The 23,552-nt window shown below is 39.7% G+C and overlaps 1 protein-coding gene across 1 annotated transcript in view; it reads right to left on the bottom strand.

The window, feature by feature from the left end:
* Nucleotides 1-11,125: 11,125 nt before the first annotated feature.
* efna4 (ephrin A4) overlaps nt 11,126-23,552 on the bottom strand; it is a 30,993-nt gene continuing 18,566 nt past the window's right edge. Inside the window, exons 2-5 of the mRNA XM_072394236.1 lie at nt 22,947-23,245; nt 18,071-18,139; nt 12,947-12,973; nt 11,126-12,405 (exon numbers count right to left, since the gene is read on the bottom strand). Of these exons, the coding sequence (XP_072250337.1) occupies nt 12,320-12,405; nt 12,947-12,973; nt 18,071-18,139; nt 22,947-23,245 (481 nt within the window). The 3' untranslated portion in view covers nt 11,126-12,319. The remainder of the gene's footprint in view (nt 12,406-12,946; nt 12,974-18,070; nt 18,140-22,946; nt 23,246-23,552) is intronic.

The following is a 23,552-nucleotide window of genomic DNA, read 5'->3' as shown; positions in this document are numbered from 1 at the left end:
CAAGACATTGTCTGGAATGATATTTGGAAGAAAATAATGTTATAGACTTGCAGTGTGTTTGCCGCTCGTAACTCAACTTTGATCGGTCTTGCAAATTATATATGAGCAACGTAAGGGAGCGTGTCTGTGTTTAATGTTAGGGTACAAATCAGAAGCTGAGGTGGTGCTCGGCTCTTGATTTCATATATGAATAAATGCAGGATGTAGCTTGATATGCATCCCAAGCTCTTCATCTTATTTTGACATGTCAGCTAAAGAGTTTAGAAGTAACAAGTTACTTCACACATATTTCCAGGTTCATATCTGAAATTTGAATTTTAGTAAAGCTGAACTTCATTTTAAATGACTTGTGCAGCCCCTTTGAAAACACAACCGTGTCTGTTGTCATGGAAATGTTATTATTCGTTTTATTATTAAACTGGTCATCATATACGAACATTTTCCTAAAAGATATCCAGATAGCTTGATCTCATCTTAGTTCAATGTTTATCAGTCGGGCCTTAGTTCAGCATCTCTTATGCCGATGTTTTTGGTGCGGTTAAATAATCTTTGATGATGATATATCCACTTTTTTTTAACAGTTTCACCAAAGAGCCATTGTCCCTTATTACAGGTCTCATCTAATGCCTTTTCAACTCCAAAGTTATACAATTAGTCACAAAAAGCAAAGATAAATGATGAGCCTCAAAGAGCAATACATGTCCAACTTTTTATCCTTTTTCCCCCTTATTGGTTGTTCTGTCATTTTTGAGCACTTCTTGAATCATCTTTAATAACAGCAAAAGGTGAGGGCATTTCTCACTTGCATGCTTTATGATTGAAAAGTATGTATTTATGTCATGAGCAGCAGGTCAGACGGGCAAGACGGTGTCAATTAAACTGCCAGTACAGCTGTAGTCTAAATACATTTTGATGTAAAAAAAAATGTTTAGCTATTTTTTCTTTCTCTTTTAGAGTCTTAAGATTCTAAAAACTATGAGTGCAATCATCACAGCTGCTTCATGGGAGATCAGAGCTGACAAATGCCAGTAAATGCTTTGAGACTGCATGAGCTGTGCTGGTGAAAACGTTTATTTGTCTTTTTCAGATCCTGATTTATTAGGAGGAAAAGCCTTTAACTTCTTCTTCTCTTATGTCTCAGGCGTTATTATACCTCTTTATCCTTTTCTGTGAGCATGTAGCTGCTGACTTCAAAACTTAAGGATTTGGCAGCAAGCAAGCTTCATACATTATAACCAAAGTAGTGATTTTTACTTTATTCTTTCCTCCTGGCTGGTGATTGGCTGATTTAACCGGTGGCATTACGTTTTTTTAGAGTTTGCCTGGAAAATGTTCATACTTGAATGGATAATTTTGCATGCAGCGGCTCAAACACTGAAATAATGTTTGATGTGAAAGAAATCATAATTTCACAGAGAATAAGTTCATTGGTAGTGATGAGGAACTATTGTGCTTATTTTTTTTTCCACAAGTTTGCCAAAACACGTGCAAAGTGCTGAAGAGAATGATAGATTTAGTCTTTTATGAACAACAAAGTACTTAAAATTCTTTAAATTTCTATGCAAGAATTGAGATTAAAACTATATGCAATCAGAAATGGGCTTACTGTTCTTCCTCCCAGCTGTTCGTGTCTATTTTCTTTTCATTACTGGTTGATCTTCACATATCCCCTTTCATTAGTGAAAATCAAAACTCATCTGAGAGCGAATGATTAGTTCGGGACAACACAAGTCTGATGTAAATGCACAGAAAATATGCTTGACCGATAATGACAACTGATTCGACCAGTTTGCCTGTAATGACGACGGGCTGCTAACGCTGAGATGCTTTTCCCGGCGTAATTATGGGAGACGCAGCATAATGCGTTTTGGTCAGGTTGATAATGCAGGAAACGGCAGGAGACATTTGTTTGTAGTTGTGCATATGAATTTTCAGGAAACACTTCCAAAGAAAAATAAATTGCTTGTGCACAAGAGGATCTGGTGGTTTGACAAGTAGTTTGGAGTATTTCAGTTCTCATCTGAGAAATGTATAAGTGTAACGGAGAAATACTGTATTTTCCAACAATACCTCATATTAAACTCTTGACCCATTTAGATGGTATTAACCTTCAGTTAGAAACCACTGGACAAAAACTCCACAGTTGTATGATTTGAATGCAGCACTTGCAGCACATCATATGTTGATGTTCACCCTTCTTCAGTCGAATAATGAGGGATGTAAAATGTATTTTTACATTAGTTTGAATATATTTCCAAAGTTTGTTACGGTCACTTTTCCATGGTTTTCTAGTTTTAATCTTCTTTTTCTTTCAGCTCGTGTTCCATTTCCTCATCTGCATCTTTCATGCCTCATGTGTGTCACTGTCTATGTATCATGACCGTTTTCCTTTTTTTGTTCAGTCCTTAATTTGAAATTCTGGGGTACACCTGGGGTTACATAGTGGGAGGCTGTGGGTGTTTATTACAGGTAAATTCACTTATTTTTTAGTGTTTCTCACTGCTCTGCTTACAACAGGTTTTCTTTCAAAACTACAAAACTGCAGTTAAAATATTCCCAAAATCCTGTTAAAACAACCTTTGTGTCATCTGAGACAAAGTGGAGTAAGTTTAAAATAAAACAGCCCCCCCACCCTCTATGTCCCGCTTTTGCACATATTTAAACCTAATTGGTTCTCCAAAGACAGACCTTAGATCGGCCAGTTGAAGTGTGGTAAAAGCAGCCACTTAAGGTGATGTGAGGATAAGAAGCCACTCTTGGTGCACTCTCAATACACTCCAGTGTTTCTCTCCATGTCTCCCAGGTGGGACTGACTTATAAGAGAATCCACAGAACTAAAAGTGTCTGTGATATGGACTCAGCATGACTTAAAATTGCACTTGGTGTGACTTTGTGCAAAAGCTTGTGTCAAACTTTGATACGGTAGTGAACTATCCATCAGATGCGACTGACTGTGAAGCTTTTCTCTAAAGGAATGTGTTCTTAATCCAATTCCTCAGCAGCTCCTGCAGTGTAAAACAAGACTTGAAGCACCATGAGACAGCAATTCAGGCGATGTCTTAGGAGCGATGCTTAACACAGAGGATGAATAGATGCTCCGTTGTCAGAAAGCATCAGGGAGAAGGGAGACCTTTGAGTCTATGCAAATTACCAGCCCATCTGCATGTAAAGCCAACCGACCAGAACACAGGAAATAGGATGTTCGGTATCAAAGTTTCACACATTAAAAGTGGATGAAAGTAAGTGAAAAAGAAAAGAAGGGAGTGACAGGGAGGGGGAGGGACCCTACTTTGCAAGCAGCAATGTGAAGTGTGACTGACTTAGCTCATTTGTGCCTGGTTTTGGTGTGTGCAAATAAAAGCCAGTCTCATAATCCTAAGTTTGTCACAGCTCTCAGTCCGGTACACAGAACCAAGACCCCCTGCTCATATCCACACACGGGATGCATCTGGAAACGCCTTTCATTCAGAGGACTCGCTTTAATGTAAAGGGCCAGGGTCTGTGAAGCTTCAGCCAGCATGCTGAAAACTGATGAGAAAAATTCTGCTCAGCTCAACTCAGCTGGAGCTCATTTGCACTCAACAGCCATAACTTAAACATGGAGTGAGGTGTTAGAAAGATGAGAGAATGTTTAACACTATAAAGCTGTTTTCAGAGATCAGAATAGGATTTTAAACATTCTGAACGTCAATTTCTATCACCAATTTGAGGTATTTTTCAACAGAAAATGTTCCAAATCTAGAAAGGAAATCATTTTTATCTGTTTAACTGAAAGTGAAAAGCCTATCTTGTTCATTTATTGGTATCAAAAGTTAGTATGACCAGGCTGCTCCTACATACATATTTCTTAATTATTGTATGTGAAATGTTATTGGTAAAAGGTTGGCACCTTAGTTGATATACAGTTCTCTGGAGAAATATGTATGTCCCATTGAAAATAGCATTTTTCTTTTCCCTTCTCAACACACTTTAACACCAAACACTTGATCCTCTTTGAAAAAGCACCTTGAGACGAATATGAAAGAGTCAAAGTAGTGACACATTAAACTGATTCTTTGTTAATATTTTGCTTTTTAAACAGAAACAGCATCTTCACATGAAGTGATGACAGTCCCTCCAGGACTGAGAGCAGGGTGTTTTGGTTCAAGAACCTAAGAATTTCATTGCAGGAGCTTTTGCAGCTGTTGGTGTCAAAGTTCATGTGACCAGGAAAAGCCTTTTTCTGTTCAAAAGAACTTTGGTAGTGAGTTCAGGGCTAACATAAGGAATAAAGGCGAACATAAAGGAATGGGAGATCTTATGGAGAAATGTGTGCTCAGGGCTGTCAAATAGTATTTTGTAAAGTTTGGTACTGGAATTCGTAAAAAGGAGGCGTGATTCGGTGTGATAGAGACACTGAGCCCTTTAGTATTCGATGTAAAGAAATGCATTTCTTTTCGGATTATTTAAATTTCCCTGCAGCTAACAAAAAGGCTTTTTTTTTTAGCAGTTTTTCTGTCCGGTTTTAAAGAATTAGAACATGGAATTACATTTAAAGGATGACTCTTCTTACACATCAGGACTGCACAATGGGAGTGCTAAGTTAAAAGAGAATGGTCTCCCTGGCAGACATTAAGACGTTAAAAGATGTATGAACCACTATGCATGTGTACTCCTTACACTACACAGCCCCCACAAAGCTGGCTAAATATGATCATGATTTCCCACTGAATGCGGTCAGACTGTAGGGAGCTTTGTTTATTCAGTTGTTTATCCCTCCAGACTGTAAGGGCCTCTCTTTGAAATCCACCACAAAAATGAACATTTTTTAAAGTAGTTTAGGCAGATAGTCGAGTGGTTGTGTAGATGTTCTAATGATGACATGTATGTCATATGGACCTCACACAACTTTTTTGCCCTGTTGACGTACAACACCTACGTAACAATAATCAAGTTTGATGCAGACCAAACAAACCTTTTCAGGAGACCCTTATACAGACTGCGGATGTGGCGGAAATATAGAGTGGAGTCGTTCTGATGCCTTGAAGTGGGCAGCTTGGGGTTACTCAGCAATTAAAGAGGGAGTGCTTGAGTTTATGTAGAAGATGAAGCGGGGTTTTCAACAATAAAATGATTCAGTTTTGTGATTCACAGTTTAATCCCACTGAAATGTAGAGAAGGCAAACTGAAACAGTCAGTACGTGCAAGGAAAAAATCCTCACACATCTTGCAGCAGCAAGAATTCGGCGCGGAAGAGCTGCCATACATTTTCAGCAAGCTGATGTAAGAGATTAGGCGACAATTAGACAAAACACCCACAAGGGCAATACTTGCTTCTGAGGCGGAGAGTGTACTTATGTTTTCCACAAATTAATATTACATTTACTGATATTTTTACTATATGAATTATTAACAATGCAGCGTATCCTCGTGGTGTTGTTTAGCTATATCGCCATTATCTAGAGACACTGTTTCAAAGGGCGTCAGATGTTTTCTTGGTAAATTTACACTTTACAATTCACAACACACTTTATTTCTGCTTCTCATAATATTATTCTCTGCTGACACTGTCAAAGGTACCGGCAATGCAATTGTCTTGCTTGTTTTAGAACACCATAAAAAAGAATATATGTATTTCTATGTCTTTAGAATACAGTCTGCATTTCTTTCTGTTTGTGTCTCCCCTTTTAGATTACTATCAGACAAAAGAAGCAATTACACAGCGATTGGTGTAATGTATGAGCGTGTCACCAAAAGTAGTTAACTTTATTTTGAGCAGTTTTTTCTCACCCAAGGAGTAAATGAAAGCCCTGCACGTTATTCATAACCTTGGGACTAAATAACACACAAATACATCAAGATTACAGAAATTATTCAGTGATTACCTTCAGAGATTTTTCATAATGCGCTGACATGCGCAAAAATCACTGACCATCGCATGAAACCAGTGGGAACCGTATGTGTGAGCGTGCGCGTGTGTGTATGTGTGTTATCTGAGGCTCATAACAAAACTATTATTGTAAATGATGCAGTAAATCAAGTTATACGTTTAGTATATTAAAAAACTCCAAATACACAACCCTCCAAAGCTCAGAGCTTGGAGATGCAGCATCTCCATTAATGACTATAAATGTGCTGTTTAAAACAGCCAGTGTGGATAATCTGAAAGTACTTCAAATGTATCTAATTGTCAGAGCTTTTTAGTTGACATTATGAATCTGTAATTTGAGAAATGATCATGGAAAGAAAACAAAAGTGTTGAGCATCTTCAATGTTGCTGCCAATGAAGCCAGTCAAGACAAACAAGTTCATGCACCACTAAGGACTCTTCATTGTCACTGCAGGCCAGTGGTGATGTGGGGGAGTGTATCACGTGGGCACACAGCACATTTACAGTTATTCCCTGTCTTTGAATGAAATAGCATTTACATCTGATGTACTGTTCACTTTTGTGTTCTACTGCATGTGAGAAAAACACATGTGGACTAACTACTGATCAGCTCAGAGGGTCATTGAAAATACTTCTAAATGAGTCTCAGGGAAAAAAAACAAGTGAAGTGAAGCCTGTCGGGATAAAAAGGGAAGATATCTTTGAATCAAATTTATAAAGAAAAAAAAAATCTAAGTCAAGCGTCCTCTTGTTATATCCCACTTCACAGATTTAGCATCTTAAAATCTTTTACTCTCTACTGCATGAAGGATCAAATGGTCACCCTGGGAAATATATACTGTGTCTGATAAAGTGGTGAAAAAGTAAATGCAATATTTGCAAGAGATGTCAAGTGCCATTTTCCTGACTGGGCTTGACTATAATCCTTAACTTGACATTATTCAGAGCGCTTTTTGCAGGACAGTGCCACAGAATGCACCGCCAAGGCATAACAGAAGGGGAAAAAAGCCCGTAAGGAGTAAATAACTCTATGATGCACCCAACAGTAAAAGACTTTTCTTCTTCATGGAGCTTCTGTTTCCTCATGCTAGAAGAGCCTTACACGCTGCAGGATGCAGACCAGAGAACAGAGATCTCAGAATGGGATTCAGTCCCATTTCCTGACGCAAACGGTTCTGTTTGAAAGCTGGCATACGTAAACAGAGACGACAGCTGAAGATTTCCACAGATTGATGGGCTGGAAAGAACAAGGGAGTTTAACTTTTGTCACTCTGGAAATTTCTAACTGGCTTTACCCATATATCACATTTCTGACCACATCCTACTGAAATGCTGAAAAACAGTACTGTAATTGCAAAAGTGGTGAACTCATCTTAAAAATGAAACAGGATGTAAGGCAATTTTATTTGTATAGCACAATTCAACACAGGCAAGTCAAAGTGATTTACATAGATCATGAAGGCAATGAGACAAAATTTGCAGTTAAAAAAAGTAAAACAGAGATAGAGGTAAAGTTGTTAAAGTAATCCTTCAATCCAATTAAATCAGTCACTTAGATGCAGTGGTAAACACGGCAGTTATGAGGTCTGATTTAAAAGAAGCAAGAGCTGATAAAGACCTGCCCCTGCAGACCTGAGATGTCTTGAAGGTTCGTACCAGAAGAGCCGAGACGTAGTTTAGCCTTAAGCCATTTAAAGCTCATAACAACAGCAGTGTTTTAAAATCAACTCTTTGATGTACAGGGAGCCAGTGTAAAGACCACAGGACTGGAGTGATATGATTCATCTTTCTGGTCTAAGTGATGTTTCCTGTATTAATCAAAAGTTAGACTTAAAACAGGTAAACTTAGACTTGTCCATTTAATTAGACCACCATCTTTGTCCCAGTGTACATGCGCAGGAGAGGAATCAAGTTATCCACTGCAGCATGTCGGACGCCGCAACACCGTGGACTGTGGGAAAAAAACGCCCTAGACATTGAACAGTTTCTGACTCCCTGTGGGGGGGGTCATCGTACTTGTAAGTAGAGCCAAATTCACTGCTCAGACTTTGTCTTTAAGTCACTTTGTTGGTAATTTTATCAGACGACACAGTAAAATCAGGAGAATTTTTATTAGCAGCAACCTGCAAATGCTTTAAGTGAACAGGAGTTGAAACTCAGCCTTCATGGACTAATATTCAGTCTCAATTTCTGACATATTTAAACACCTGACAAGAAAAAAAAAGGTGAATAAGAGCAGATTTATTGAGAAACTGTATTAAAATACACCTCAGCTTTAATGTTTTTACAAAAAAATGAAGCTTTGGAGCATGTTTGGGCAAATGGGCCCATTTGAGCGTATCTCATTGAAACCCCAACTGCAATATACGAGTCTGTTAGTCTGGTTTTGAGAGCAATTTTGATGGGACTTACCGGATTACGTTTGTAAAGTCTGACTAACGTAATCACATTTTTCATTTCATCTTTTCAATTTAGAATTTTTTTGGTGTCATGTACATGTCCTCAGTGAATTATTGCCGTGTACAGTCCAGACTTTAAGCTCTTATCCATTTTATCACATTGCCTCTAGAAGTGACACACGAGAATATGAAATGATCATGATGCAAACACTTTCGGAAATGGTAATCTATGTTCAGAACAGTTATGGTTTGGTCACATAATTGTGAACATGCCGGCTGTTCCAGAGAGGGGTGTGGCCAGAGGGAGCTCATTTGTTTTTCATGCAGCAGAGACTGAAACAAGGCTGAAACCAGGAGGTTTGCATGAATGTAGCAATCAGTGATCTGTGTGGTATATTGAGCTTCCACTTTTAAATATGCTTTCTGAGCACATGTGAAACATATGTTTACATGTTATGAAGGGTTATGCTATGGGACCTATAAACTCTTGGTCTTACATGAGATCAGTGAAGCTTTGGATTTTCAGAGGAAGAATTTGACCCGGTTCGTACATCGTTAGTGAACATCAAACATCCAAAAGGACCGATATTGACATACGCAAGCACATTTTTTGAGTGGAGGTGTCATATTTGGGAACATGAGAAATAGGCGAAAAGATGGGGAAAATGTTACAGTGATTTGAAACTACAGCAAAAGTGTCTCACTCTTGACAAAATGATTCAGTTGAATGAAAAGCATTTCAACTGATAAGTGTTCAAACAAAGAAACCAAAAGAGAGAAAAAAACGTCCCCGTTTATAAAAAGTACTTGAGAAAAGTTTTACCACATTGTTGAAAAGTGCACATTGGGGTTAATTGGAATTGTTACACATGCAGAGGTAATTTGCAATAAAGAAAAGGATTGTTTGTCCTTTTTTTTCTTTTTTTGGAAGATGTAATCAACACAAATAATCTCCTCCTTGAATATTCAGCCAGGGTGCAATCAAATATAATCAAACTTTCAACAACAGAATTATGCTGTGTTGGAATTTGATACACTGCAATTACAATGCTTTTTGTTTTGGAGAGCTGCTCTATGGATACGCAGTATAGATTTTTTCTTTGGGTTTTTTTTGTAGTTAAAAGCCGACTTTGCCACAGCAGGAATTGTTTATGATCGCAGTCATCCCAAAAAACCTCAGAGGAAACTTTGACGCTGGATTTTCACGATCTTCTAAATTTATATTATATGGCAACGTGTGTGTATAATTATGAAGTTTGTTTTGGGGCTTGAGTTGAGTTCCAGCTTTGGTACATCAACACACAACAAGACTCAACAGAGAAATACTGCAGATATCAGACATGTACTTTTCGACAGAATGTTGCCAGGGTTTCCTGTCTAAAGTCAAAGATTAAACCAAAACTATATCAAACAGCATAAAAAAAAAGTCAAACCTGAGCGTGTTTTTGCTGGAATAAACAGCCACACAGTTTAACACACAAGGAGGAGGGTGGACCGTTACTCTTTTAAAGTCCTTTTCCTTTTACACAACTCTAAAAACATCCATCGTTTCTGCCGATTTCAGCACGCTCGCTTCATCATTTCACAATGGAAAAAAGAATGAAAACATGGGCTTTGGAAATTTATGTGAAGGTCAGAATCAAAGCCACTTCACAACAACATGCCTCAACAGTGACAAACATGTCATCAGAAGGGATCATAAACCATGAAATAGGAGCATTAGCCCCATTATCCAGGAAATTGCCTCTCTGGCTTCACAAGACGTTCTACATTACAGCCTATATAAATGGAAATGCATTTACAGCTTATTTGGATGTACACTTCTATATTTAAAACATAAAGAAACACCATCTCTTTTTGGGCTGTATTGAACTTCAGCCCCATGTTGACAGAAAATAACTACCTTAAGGTCAATGTATTGGCAATGATGCTTGAGAGTCTATTAATACCGGGAGTCCATTGGGGATCAGTCTTATCAGGCCTTGGCGGCCCATAGATAAAAAGCCGGCTCGATATTCCACTAGGTTACTCACATTACAACGGCCTCTTACACCACAAGGTCATTTTAAGTCCCCGAAGGCTCCTTATCTCCACACTCCCGTGTACAACACTGAATGTGTGTGTTCCAGAAATAAAGTGGCGTTTATGTGTGTGACTTCTGACAGCCACCTGCGGTTACATAAGAGAATCAATATGTTTTAAACCTGGAAATGAATAAACAAAATAAGTGACTCAAAGCATTTGAATGCAATAGTTTTTATTTAATTGTCCCGCCACGTAAAAAAAAAAAAAAAAAGGCTCAGATTGCAGTTGGCTCTTCACAGAAGAAGCTACATTCTTCACTAAAATGTGAAACCAGACACTGAATTACACACATGACAAGTTTAAAAAAAACAACCCAAAATGTTACCACTACATGAATGAAAAACTTTACATGACAAAACAGAAAGTGTTCAACAAAAGATTGGTTTGATCATCCATTTTGGAAACAATAATAATAATAATAATAAAAAAATTACTGGAGTGGTTTACAGAATTTTGACACCCTAATATTTTGAGGAAAATATATATTAAGTGCTAAAGGTGTTGTTTTTAAAGCAAACAATAAACTTTACAGTTAACCTTTAGATTTTCCCGAGGAAAAACCATTCAAACAGTGTGAGGATATAATTAAAATGTAACAATATAAATACATAAACTTCATTTAATTTTGAAGAAACCATACACACCTACTTTATCACTAATTTCAAAATAAAAGATAAAATAAATCAGAAAAATACAGGAACTGTAAGGTCGCTGGTTTATTCATTTATATTTGGGATAAATTTGTCTAACCGTTTCATGTTGTTTTTTATTATTTTATTTTTTTCAGAAAAAAAGGAAATAAATTCAACAATCAAACCCTTAACTTGAGAAACTTGTAGGATACGTGGTGAAAATATACCAGCAATATTAAAGAGATTGATTCTTGGTATGATACACAATTACAGTGTACAGTTATTATGACTGACTTATACAGAATATCAACTATACATCAAAAGGTAAGATCAAGGATATCGTATAAAACAACAACAAAAAGCTTATGTGCATATTTGCACATCTAGCATGTCAACAGCAGAATCGACGAATCAGCCTTCACACTGTTTTCAGTGAAGCGAAGCAAGCTGATGCATTCCATTTACCCATAAACCCCTCTGTTCTGTAGCAAGGAGAATGGTACAAAGACAGGGTGGCCAGTCAGGGATGACGAACTCTGTCCCATGTCTGGTTATTACTGTACAGAACCAAAATATGATGTCCAGTTTATGGCCTTACAGGCAACCCAGTACAACTCCAGTACAACCAGTTTAATCCCAGCAGGGGGCGCAGCAGCCCATCCTCACAGTATTGCCAATTTCCTCCCAAAATGTCTTTATCTTACAATTCTTATAAGTAACAAAAGTAGAACACAACTATCTGGCTCTGATGCAAATGAGGCAGGTAAAAATGAGTCTGTCCATGTACAAAATATCATATAAAAAAGTGCCCCAGTAATTGACCTCCGACCTGAGCCACTCAGTACAATAGTGTGTGTTTATTTGGCCATTTTTTACTGGAGGCAGGCTCTCAAAAAGAAGTAGATGCAACGTCAAAAAGCTAAAAGATGAGACACGAAATGAGAAAGATAAAAAGGTAAAAAAAACTTTGTTCAAGCATGTCCTGACACTTACTGTTTTTCTGGCACAGACAGCGATATTAGTTTTGACAAGTCCTGGCTGTGCAAGTAATATTCTGTTTTACTACTTGCACAACGGGTGAGACAGAAAAATAAGAAGTGCAGCGCCGTGATTCAGCGTGTCAGTCCCTGAGTCACTGGGGACCCGTTCTGGAGAAGATTCTCTCCGGAATTTCACAGGTAAACAACCACATGGTAGTATGTGTCATTTGCGATAGCTTACTGTAGCATAGATTGCTTGACGTCATTCATTGTCTGAGCACAGATTGCATTGTGTACTTTACTGTCGAAGCGACCGCTTCTACAGAATGCAGGTAAGAAATGGGGATGGACAAATCAGGTGGTCAGGAAGAGGGGAATGAGGAGGATGAGTGGAAGTGAAGCTGCTCTCAGAGAGGAAACTCGACTTCGATGCACAGTTTCTGAAACACAGAAGGAAACTTTGCATGAAAATATTTGTCTAAAACCAAACGTATGTGGACATGACTTACTTATCATCTTAGGCTGTCTTTCAAGAATTGGACTTGGCCATACTGATCAAGGAAAACATGACGCCACGGGATGCAATGGGGACAAAACTCAAAGCAACAGTTTGAGGAAGGCTCTGTGTGTTTTGCGTTTCTGTGGGAGAACTTGACTGGCTTAAACAAAGCCCAGACCCTAACGACTTCCAACACTTTTAGGTCACATTGGAGCACTGATTTGCGTCTGACATCTCCTCCCCCCAACATCACTAATGGCTAATGGCATCACTTGTAGCTGAATTGGATTAAATCTCTTGTAGAAAAACTTTCGAGGAGGTGGTGCTTGTAAAGTAACACAGGAATTTCCAAAAATTATGAATGAAACATTCAACAATCACATATTTTTCGACATGTAGATTCCTTTTTTATGCAAGCGTGCAGACATGTTAGAAAGATTCCTATGCTAAAAGATAAATAGACATAAGATGTTGCATCTCACCTTGTATTTGTTTTGAACCCTCTGATGCTGTAATTGGCAAGAAAAAGGGAGAGAAAAGATTTAGATAAAGTTGAAGCAAAGAAACAAGTTGCTGATGAGTCATTTCTGCATGCTTAACTTTCTCAATAAAGCTGCTGCTTTGTGGAAGAAAAGGAGCAAGAAACAGACAAATGACCAGGGGAAGGTATTTACCATTACTCAAATACTAACGCCATGAAAAATGAGTACTGACTGGCTGTGCAACCCTAAATATGTCCCCTATGCAAATTCTTTTAAAGGTCAGACAAAAAAAGCGCTTGAGAAGCATGGCAACAGGAAAAGATAGTGTTATGTAAATTAGAAAGAGTAAGAATGATGGAGATTATACTGAGGGGATACAGGAAATGAAAAAGAGGGGGGGAAATACAAGAAAATTCAAAATGACAGAGCGAAACCAAGAAGTGGACAGAAGATGAAAGGGAGAGTGGTGGAGACTCGAGTGAGAAAGTACATTGAAAAAAATAAAATAAAAGAAGGTTGGAAAGATTGAAACAAGGTCAGACAGAAAGAAAAGGGAGGGAGAGAAAAAGACTGCATAAGGGGGTGTTTGTGTCTGGGCGTCACTTTCTCAGCAGGAGGGGCGGAAAGAAAATAAAGGAGGGATGTACGATGGAGGAATAGAGAGCTTTTAAAAGTGAATGAGGAAAAAGAACAAAAAATATAGGTAGCAGCATTAAAACCATTCAAATACCTCTGAACATAAAGTGTTCATATAATCCAGTGAGCAACGACAGAAGAGTCAGGAAACAAGGATGAGATTGCACAACCGCTTATTAAATCGATCTACGGCCTTGAAACCAGCTCTCACGCTGCAACCCTGGCAACTCCTAAGTCGCACACATTTGATGATGCCAGGAAAGCTACCACCGATCCAAACCCGATAGTCTCCCTCCGTGTGGCTGAACAATATGAGGCTCCAGCTGACATGACACTAAATTACTCTCAAGTTGTGTACAAGTAACAACCATCAAGGGGTTAACGAAGCATTAAATAGTAGGTTTGAGCCTTGGACTGAGCTTGTGTGTGTGCATGTGTGCGTTCATGTGTGTAAGACTGTTTGTTGGGAGAAATTAAAGCAAACAGACAAGAGCAACAGTCAATTTCTACTTTTGAAACAACGCTCAAATACCAGCAAGAAAAAATATTTTTAAAAAGCATAAAGATGGAAATCAGATCGTATTTTTCAACTGAAAAGGTTGTGCATCCACAGAGCACAATTTATCAATACAATTTAATTATTATCCACCAATTAGCTTTGATGTCAAGTTTAATTTCCACTGTAAATTATGTGTGCAGAATCTAAAAATAAAAAAAATTCCTAAATTAAATAAAATAATAAAAATAGTATTTAAAAAACGTAAAATATATTGTTGAATTATTACTACTGATAAAGGCATCAAATATTAACTTAAAATAAATATAAAATGATGGCAGTTAATTTGATTTTAAAACAAAAATATCATTTTAGTTTTAACGCTCCCGTAAAAAATGCCGTAACAATAAATGTGCGTTTAATTCGCTGTCAAACTGGAAATTAAAATTTGCTCCTATTAAATGCCTTCAGTTTACCCGGCTGTGTGTGATTGGTGTGTTTTGATCTGGCTTTAATCACATCATTTGTGCAAAAGCCGAACGTTGACGGCATTCGTTTGTTTCGACTTCATAATTTGGTCATGGCGAGCTCTGCCACAAAATGGTGTCCGCGGTGGCGTGACTGCAAGAAGAGTGCCCTCTCCGCAGTGCAGTCAGAGACATGCTGCATGTGTAACTGTACGTGCACAACCATGGTTACGTGTGTGTGCGCGCGTAGGACGGTGTATATGTGGGTGTGTTCAGAACGCTCCTCTGCAGAGACAGACAATGTTCCACCATCCCACCTCTCCTCTCATGCCGCCATTTTATACATTCAAGGGCTAATGCTAACCAACTCTGATTGCTAGCACAAAAACACAAATTTAACTAAAACTGCGAAAAAGAAACAAAAGCCGCAAACTTTAAACGCAACTCGATGAAAAACGGCGAAAGTTCAAATTTGAGTTTTAGGCATGCGATACGAGAGAGCTCGTGCATGTACATCTGTTCAAGTTTTATCCTTGTGAGTGTCGAGTTCAGGGGGTACAAAGGTAGCCGAGCGAGAGCAGAGGGGGTTAAGGAGGGCAGGAACGCAAGAAATTAAAGAGGAAATGGTTGGGGGAAAAAAAGGAGAAAGAAAGCGAGGAGAATAGTGACGCTCTGGAAACTGAAATAAATGTAATGGACTGCTCACAGCAGGACAATGACAGAAAAAGGGGAAGTGAGCCGGAGAGGGAAGGGGAATCAATTAGGGAGAGATGGAAGTTGGTCTGTAATGGTTTCTCACAGTGGGATGGCTAAGAAAGAGAAAGGCAGAGCGACAAGAGGAGGAAGAGAGATAAACACAACAGGAGGAGTTTTAGGGAGAAGATGCAGTTTTAAAAAAAAAAAGGAAAGGTAAGTACAGAGTAGGAGGCGAAGAGAGCTACACGAAGACGCAACAAAGGGCTGCAGGGTGCTAGAAATTTCACATGACACCAGTCTGCTGTTGCCGATTCACAGCATATTTTTCTGATGCAACACAGGCTTAAGCACCTATCAACAAAGTCTTTTTTTTTTCACTTGTGACGCGTGACAGTGTTTGGTTTGAATAGATATCACCACATACACATCACAATGCCGAACTACGTAACAAAACCTTAAATATGCGTCGACAATGCGCCCAGCAAAAGATAGAGGAACTGGTTAGACATCGTTTGGAACCCTGCGTCATTGGAGTTAAGCTGCCTGGTTTGTTGTGCACTGTAGTTAAATTAAGGTGATAAACACACACATTCCCACACAGGAGAGGAGATCGAGGGACTAGTGAGGGCTGGCTGACCTTGGAGCAATGACAGCGTACCTGATGGACTCTCTTGCTGTCACCTCTGTCAGACCAGTGTGAAGGGGTTCGTATTTATGAGTGTGCTGATAATTAATTTAAATCCCCACAACAGAGAATCCCAAAGTGGAACTACCTTTTAATCACACAAGCTGCTGTTTAAAGGAAAGAGAGAGAGAAAAGAGAGGGAAGTGCAGGATTGGAAGTTTAGATAAGAGATGTAGCTGAAGGACAGGAGCTGCCATCACCGACGGCCACACACACGCACACACACACACACACATACAGGGAGCACTACCTGTCAGATAAAAGGGAACCTGAGCAGGAAGGAACTGGGGAGAATACGAAGTGCTACCACAGGGAACAACACAACAACAGCTGTGGTAAACTGCCACTCGTGGACAGCCGGCAAGACACAGCCTCCAACTCTCCTTCATCTCCTCGCTCATCCATCTAATTCACTTTTCTCTCTCCGGCCTCATGCAAGCTCATCCCAACGCACTCGCTGCACAGCATGTGCACGACAGAGATGGAGCGAAGCCGAGAAATGGGAAGAAGGGAGACGGTGAATAACTATATAGCAGATAAAGAGGTTCAACAAAGAGAAGGTGGAACAAGGAAGGTGGTGGGGTGAGGAGGGGCGGAGCCTAAGGGGAGGGAGGAGGATGTGTAAGAGACTGCCAAGGATGGTGCCTAGATTAGTTTTGCTCCAGTAGCGAAAGATCATAAAAAACGAGGAAGGGAGGAGAAAGCTGAAGAGACAGAGAGAAGGGGGGGATTAGTGCCACTTCAAGAATGACAGAAGAGTGAAGAAAGAAAGAGCGGGAGGTTGGAGTAGAGAGGTGGGGGGGTGGTGTGTGGAGGTAAAAGACAAGGAGACGCAGATCCTGAAATTTAGTCTGGATTAGTTTTGCTTAAGAAACAGGATGAGAAGCAAGAGGAAAAAAAAAACTGTCAAGGAAACAGAACACTGGCATATGTTCTCTTTCTACTCTGAAATAAAGGTGATTTTATCAGTAAGGTGAAATGCTTGTGCACGTTTCTTCCAACATGCACACAATCCAGGTGAATTTCAAACAAGTTGATTATTTTTGGCTCAGGTTGGCTGACAGGGAATACTGTTGGAAGGTCACGAATACATTAACATTTTCTCATTGAACAACTATCTGATGTATTTCTAATTAATGACAGCAAGATAATTAGCATATAAAAAAAGTCATCAGCTTTCACTCCGGTAATAACAGCAAATTAAGCTCTATCTTGGATCGGAGCAGTGATGGCATTTAGGGATTCATTTGAGATGGATGGAGTGGCTTTTATTACCATTTTTGATACCCCCACCTCACCACTATATCTCCTCCTTAAAGCCAAAGTGATGTATTTAATCAAGGCTGCAAGATTGGGCGGTATTAGTTAAGCAACCTTGCAACCAGTTTCTCTCGGGAAAAAATAAAAAGTGTCAGATCAGTCTGGGACAGCCCAACAAGCCCCCTGCAGATAACGCTGGGATGGGAACTGGGACAGACGTCTCAGACACGCAGGCGAGGCTACACACACACACACACACACACACATACACGTCCAAGCTCAACTGCCAAAGATCGCACGCAAAGGCCCATATACTCATGCAGAAGTGCAGAAAGAAAACAGACAGACACACACACAAAGAGCATAGACAGGAAAAAAAAAGGTTGTTCACATAGAAGGCGCACACACACACACACACACCGACAACTGTACAGGGATTCCCACAGTGACTGGGCAACATTCCCAACCGGAATGGGCAGCTCACTGGACTGGAAGACTAACATTACTCCAGGCGGGCTCTGGATTAGATCAACTCTGGGAATTTCACACTGAGAAAGAGAGATGGGGAGTGGAAGAATTAGGATGACAAGAAGGTTAGAAAAAAAGAGGGATGCAGCAAGATGCGCTTAACAGGAAACTGATGCTTAAAAAACCCTCAAACTAATTGACTTAAAAGCCAAGTTCTTCAGTTTTTAAAGGTGTCAAATCATCCAAGGTTAAAGAAGGAAGGAAATAGGAGGCGGAGTAGGGAGGATGAGTAGGAGTCTAAACACCATTCTATAGCTACAGCCTTGATAGTGGAGATGTAAGAGGGAGAACAGTCTCTTGGTGTACAAAGGGGAAAGGATGAAAGGATGAACAGATGAAAAGAGAAGTGTACTCACTGGGCTCACAGCACACTGTGACACGCAACTTCATACATGGCAGAGGAGGGCCTTCATCTGTGGGTAGAGCTGTGGAGAACAAGATGTAAATAAGCTGCTCACTTATCAAAGCCAACAAACAGTTTGAATTCGGGATTCTAACACGTGGAATTAAAAAAGAAATTTGGCTGAACAAAATCTTTCCTTAAAATCATTTTTTAAAGAACTCTTGTGCTACGTTTCCAGATTATTTTTGTGGAAAGAAAAACAGGTGATTTTCTTGCCTCCACCACATCTCCCCAAGTCACAGACTCCCAGGAATTGCACTCCTTTAACAAAGCTCAATAACAAACATAAAACGCACATGCAGCCATTAAAGAATGCAGCTGCTTCGGTATCATCTGTGATCATGACTAACGTGGGAAAACAGGCGCGCATCAGCCGCATTACCTGTCAGTCTTATGCTGTTTTTACTAAACAACTTCATGTGGAAGTCGTAGTCAGTGTGCTTTAACTGCAGCTAACATTGACACACAAGCTGACAACACAAGATATTTCGTCTCACTTTGTACTCATAATTTCTATTTATAAGGCAAAAAAAAAAAAAAAGTCCATCACTCACCAACCTTCTGTTCAGAGCGTTTCAATGCTCCAAATTTCAATAAACCTTTACTCACAAAGCTCATTTCAGTTCAACACTGTGTTGCAAAGTTGGTTTTAATAAGCAACGCATTTCTAATTCCATGCTTTTAACATTGATGTTCTTTATGAGGTCACATTTGAGCTAAAAAATAACCGATCAGCTTGAATCAAAATAAAACCACACTGACACAACGCTTTCAAATAATTCACTAATAATTCAATAAACAAACTATTTGTGAGTCAATGTCTGTATGAATAGTACTGTACCGTCCTTAAAAAAAATTCAGATAGCTACATAATTTTGCCGCCATGCATACCAAAACAACTAATCTGAAGTGAAGCAGCCGAGGTTTGATTGCGGTCGTGACTTTTGACTTTGATTCCAGGTGTTTAACAAAAATATTGCATCAATAATTTAGACATTTGATGTTTAGACATCCTGAGTTTGCTGTGAAGGAAAATGTAACAGAAATGCAGCAAAATATCCAGGCCTGCAACCACAGGTAAAGTGGAGTAAAGAGCTGAGACACTGGAACAATACATTAGGAATAATTTCCATGGAGTCTTAAATACTACATCAAAATATTTCTTTATCATTTCATTTACAACACATTGGCTCTGGGATGAAAGCACAAGCCATTCATTTAGTAACCATCGATCCTTTTCTTCAAGCCATCTGAGGAGACCAAAAGAAACTCTCAGTGGCTCGCAAGAAGTGGTTTCTGGAAATGTGCGTAGAAATAAAACTGTCGGGAGAAAAGTCAATAAAATATAAGATAATTCACAATCAACTCTAGTGTCTCAGAAAGCTACAACCGTGGGACACGAAGCCGGCTAAGACACTAAGTTCGTCGTTATCGTTTGGAGTCATAGCTGACATGATCAAGCCTGCAGGAACAGTCGATTTTGGTGTAGAGGCCAAACCTGTGTCTTCCTCATGTGACACACACTGGACTAAAAAACTATTTGAAAATAGCTTTTCTGAGCTTTACTAATCCTGAAAAACAATTGGCAACAGGTGCAATAACATTTAGAAAGCCCAGAGGAACTACATGATCACTTTATTTTGCCACAAGATGTGTGCAGGGAGCCAACAGGAAGTCAGCGGTGGAAATCTTAGAGAAACATTATTTTTGTTGGCTCAACTGGAGAGGGATGCCAGTGTACATGGTCTACATGCTCAAAACACAGGAGTGTGAGAGAAAACTGGAGAAATCACGGCTGAAGTTTTCTGAGCTTGTGCTCCCAGTGAGCAGCTTTTAAATCCCTGAAGAGGTCACCGTCTTACCCTGCGATTTCCTATTCTTTTAATACAACCATACAAACAAGCGGCTGACATACCATTAGCAGCATTTTACATAATGCACACACTTACCTGTTCAAAATACAGCCTCTTACATTAAATTGATGGAGGAAATCAAGTTTATCTGATAGAGCTCTCATCCTGTTTAATGATGTATCTGCTTTACACAGAGAATTGTAAATTACTACCCTGCTTATCAGCCATTAGTGTAATTCTAAAAACGTTGCCCTGCCTGAATTTCTCTGTCTGTATTTGTCGTTTATCCATGCTGAGTGCTTTACTGTGTGCTTTAAAAGGGTTTGTGGTGTGCAGGATTTTTCAAATGCAGAACAGGTGTTGTCAAAGTAGTGACAGACAATCTGATAATTGGCTTGTGCTTTCGTGTATTTGGTTTTAAGTTTCCAAGAACTGAGCTCTCTTTGTCTCTGTTACTGTACCCTTAAATTGTTCCATGTTAGGAGCAGCTGACTATCAGAGGATGTCAAGGTGTTTCCTGTTTTTCCGGGACCCAGACATGGAGACTTTGTGGGTTTTGGTCAGCAGGTTGGGGAGTCTAGCAGGGACCAGATCAGAGTAGGTTATGGGTGTCATACTCCATGGAAGAGATGAGCTTAGCCCAGCTCAGACTGAACAAACTAATGCCATTAGTGTTTCTAATACCATTGTACTGTTTTCCCAAGCTAATGCCATTATGCAGTATCCAATGCTGCGGGCCCATTCAGCACACAAACCCCAGAGCCAGACATTTGGACCAACTTTACGCCTTATCTTTGATGTGGACAAAAAACACACAATCGCTCTGGGCCCACAGTGGCCTGACCAGGGGGGAAGGCCTATTGTTGCTTTTCTGTGAACTGGCATGAGCAACCACAATAGCCCAGTGTGCATGTGTGTACATATATGAGAGTGTGGAACCACTCTCTCATACCCTCACAATACTCCATTGTCCCTCGGTCCACAACAGTAATTTATGTAAAGATTCTCTCTCTTCCTTCATCTAAGTCCATCCCTTTTCTCCTTCTCTTTTGTTGTTCTCCCTTTTTTTCCCCTCCAGGGTGGATTCCATTCTCCCATCCTCTCTCATCCCTTTCTCAACCCCTCCCTTTCTCTACTGTCCGACTGTGTCCATCTTTTGCTCTTTTCTCCGTCTGTCATTCTTCAGTGCTTCTTTACCTCCGTCTGGCTTCTCTGCCTGCCTTTTTTCCTCCTTCCCTGTCATCCCGTATTGATCCCCATTTCTTCCACCTACATTTTGCCATCTCTCTGCCTCTGTGTTGTCACCTTTTAATACTATGCGTTCGCTTGACTCTTTCATTCTCTGCCTTGTTGTTTCATGTACTCCTCCTCTTGGACTGACACCAGAAGTTGTAAAAAATAAGAAAAAAAAAATCTTTTTACAATCACCAAGCCAACGTGTGGGTGTCTCCCTCCCTTTTCTCCCTCGAGTGGATTAAAATAAATGTGGGGAGAGAAGGTGAGTGCAGGCAGGTATCATGGAGAAATCACCATGTATAAAAGTCTGCGAAAACATATCTGCACCATTCTGCATTCGTTTATGAGAAACATTATTGGCATAAGCTGACACTCCAGGTCATAAAATAACATACTGACACAACTTTGAACTTTCTTTTTCCTCACAAATGAGGTTAACTGGCCACCAAACTCTCTGCCACACAGGTGTCTTTGCAAGGGATGAAGAACTGAAACATCAAGTATTCAAAAAAGTCCATTTTGGGCTGATTTATAAAAGGAAAAAAAAGTATAAGAAGTTTGAAGTTGATTCCTAAAGTCTAAAAACTCATTAAAACTCTCATTAATTATTTCCCTGTCTTTACTGTGACCAGTCTCTATCAGTCTGCGTCAATGTCCCCGCAAGCGGAGTGAAGGATTTTGGGTATTCGATCAACACAGATGGGCTTGAGTCCTGCAAAAACCTAACGGCGTCTAGCTCTCAGATATGATGCTGTAAATGGGTTGAATCCTGATTGGCTGAAGGTTCAACCAGAGGGGACTGATGACAACGTTTTTCATTACAGACAGGAAGAAAGCACAAAACGCATCACTGGACAATCTTTATTATCTTAACACTTATTTTTACTTAATTACAAAGTAGATGACCCTCAAAAAAAGTGTTTTGACAAAAAGTGCCTATTGTCCACCATCAAATGCAGTTCTCAGCCCCTGAAAAGGGATATTCTTGAAAACTCTGGCCAGGACAAAGACATCAAAAAACTGCAGTTATTTGTTGCCTAATTGACACGTTTGATGCTGGTATATGTGCCAATCTCTCCTTTGCTGGCATGTAGCAAAGAGAGGCTGAGAAGACAGTGCTGGTTCTAACCTTTTCAAGAAGAGTTTTGTACATGTTTGTACATAAATCTTTAGTTACTTTCTCACTTTATCCATCTGGCCTCCAGTGGTGGGACAACCTTGTTGCTGCAGAGTAACAGAATCTTCTCTGTTGTGTTTGAGTGAGTTTCTTTGCCCGCACATTAAGAAGAATACAAAAGTTACGAGGTCATTTGTCGGTGTTAGAAAAGTTGCTGCACACAAAAATAATTGTTAGTTCTGGTTGTTTTTTTTGTCTTTCTCTGGAGACAGAAACTTTTTTGTAAGGAGCAAAAAACTCAAATTTGTCAAATTCACATAAACACATGTTTGTGTGTATGAAGCCTCTGACTTTATCGTTTCCACTGCAGAACTCAGCGACAGGACCATCGACGGCACACCGAAATAACCAAGAGCAACCCACAACTCAGATCGTTCCATATATTTCTGAGACTGCCCCCAAGTGTCTCAGAAATACTACAACACGTGGATGTGTGTTTTGGAAGCAGAATCATATTGAAACCCTTATATTCAAGTATTTAAGCATTAAGGCTAACTTCATAACTAAGTATACTGCCCAACCACCTTACTTTAAACGCACACACACACACACTCTGTACTCACAGCTATAGTAGTAGTGTCTCCCTGGCAGAAACTCAAAGCCCAGCGAGAAGGGAGTGAATCTTTGGATCTTTTCAGAGAAGCGCACTGGTCCGAATGGAGCAAAGGGGGCGTTACATTCCCACCTCTTGATGGCCCCTTTGGTTTCCACACAGCCTTGGAACGTCTCCTCTCCTATCAGGTAGAGTGCCATCATCTCAGGCTGCTCAGGACCCGGGGTCCCCTTCTCGGCGTAGTGGGGGCAGTAGATGTCCAGGTAATCATTGAGATTCATTTTGACGGACAGATCTCCTGCTAGTAACCTGGAAGAAAGAATTACAAAAGCATTAATATTTGATGTACTAATTACAGAGAAATATATGACTGAGATGGTGATTAAACACAAAGAGTGCCTGGGGTAATATGGGCACTTCAAGAAGATTGATAGTTTATCAATATAACACAATTACATCTGACGATGAAGCAAAGTTCTTCAGCTCTCTAAGAACGTTTTGGTATTTAATATATCACAACTCAGTTTTACTCCCAGATGAGCAAAGAAGTCTTCCTGAAGATCAGACCGAAAGGGCAATTCCTCATATGCTAATTAACACCACTGAATTGAGTTGA

This window comes from Leuresthes tenuis, unplaced genomic scaffold (genome assembly GCF_036924035.1).
Source record: "Leuresthes tenuis unplaced genomic scaffold, fLeuTen1.0.hap1 SCAF_10, whole genome shotgun sequence".
NCBI classification, from domain to species: Eukaryota; Metazoa; Chordata; class Actinopteri; order Atheriniformes; family Atherinopsidae; genus Leuresthes; species Leuresthes tenuis.
Note: the sequence above shows the minus strand (reverse complement) of the source record. Positions and strands in the feature narration are given on the sequence as shown.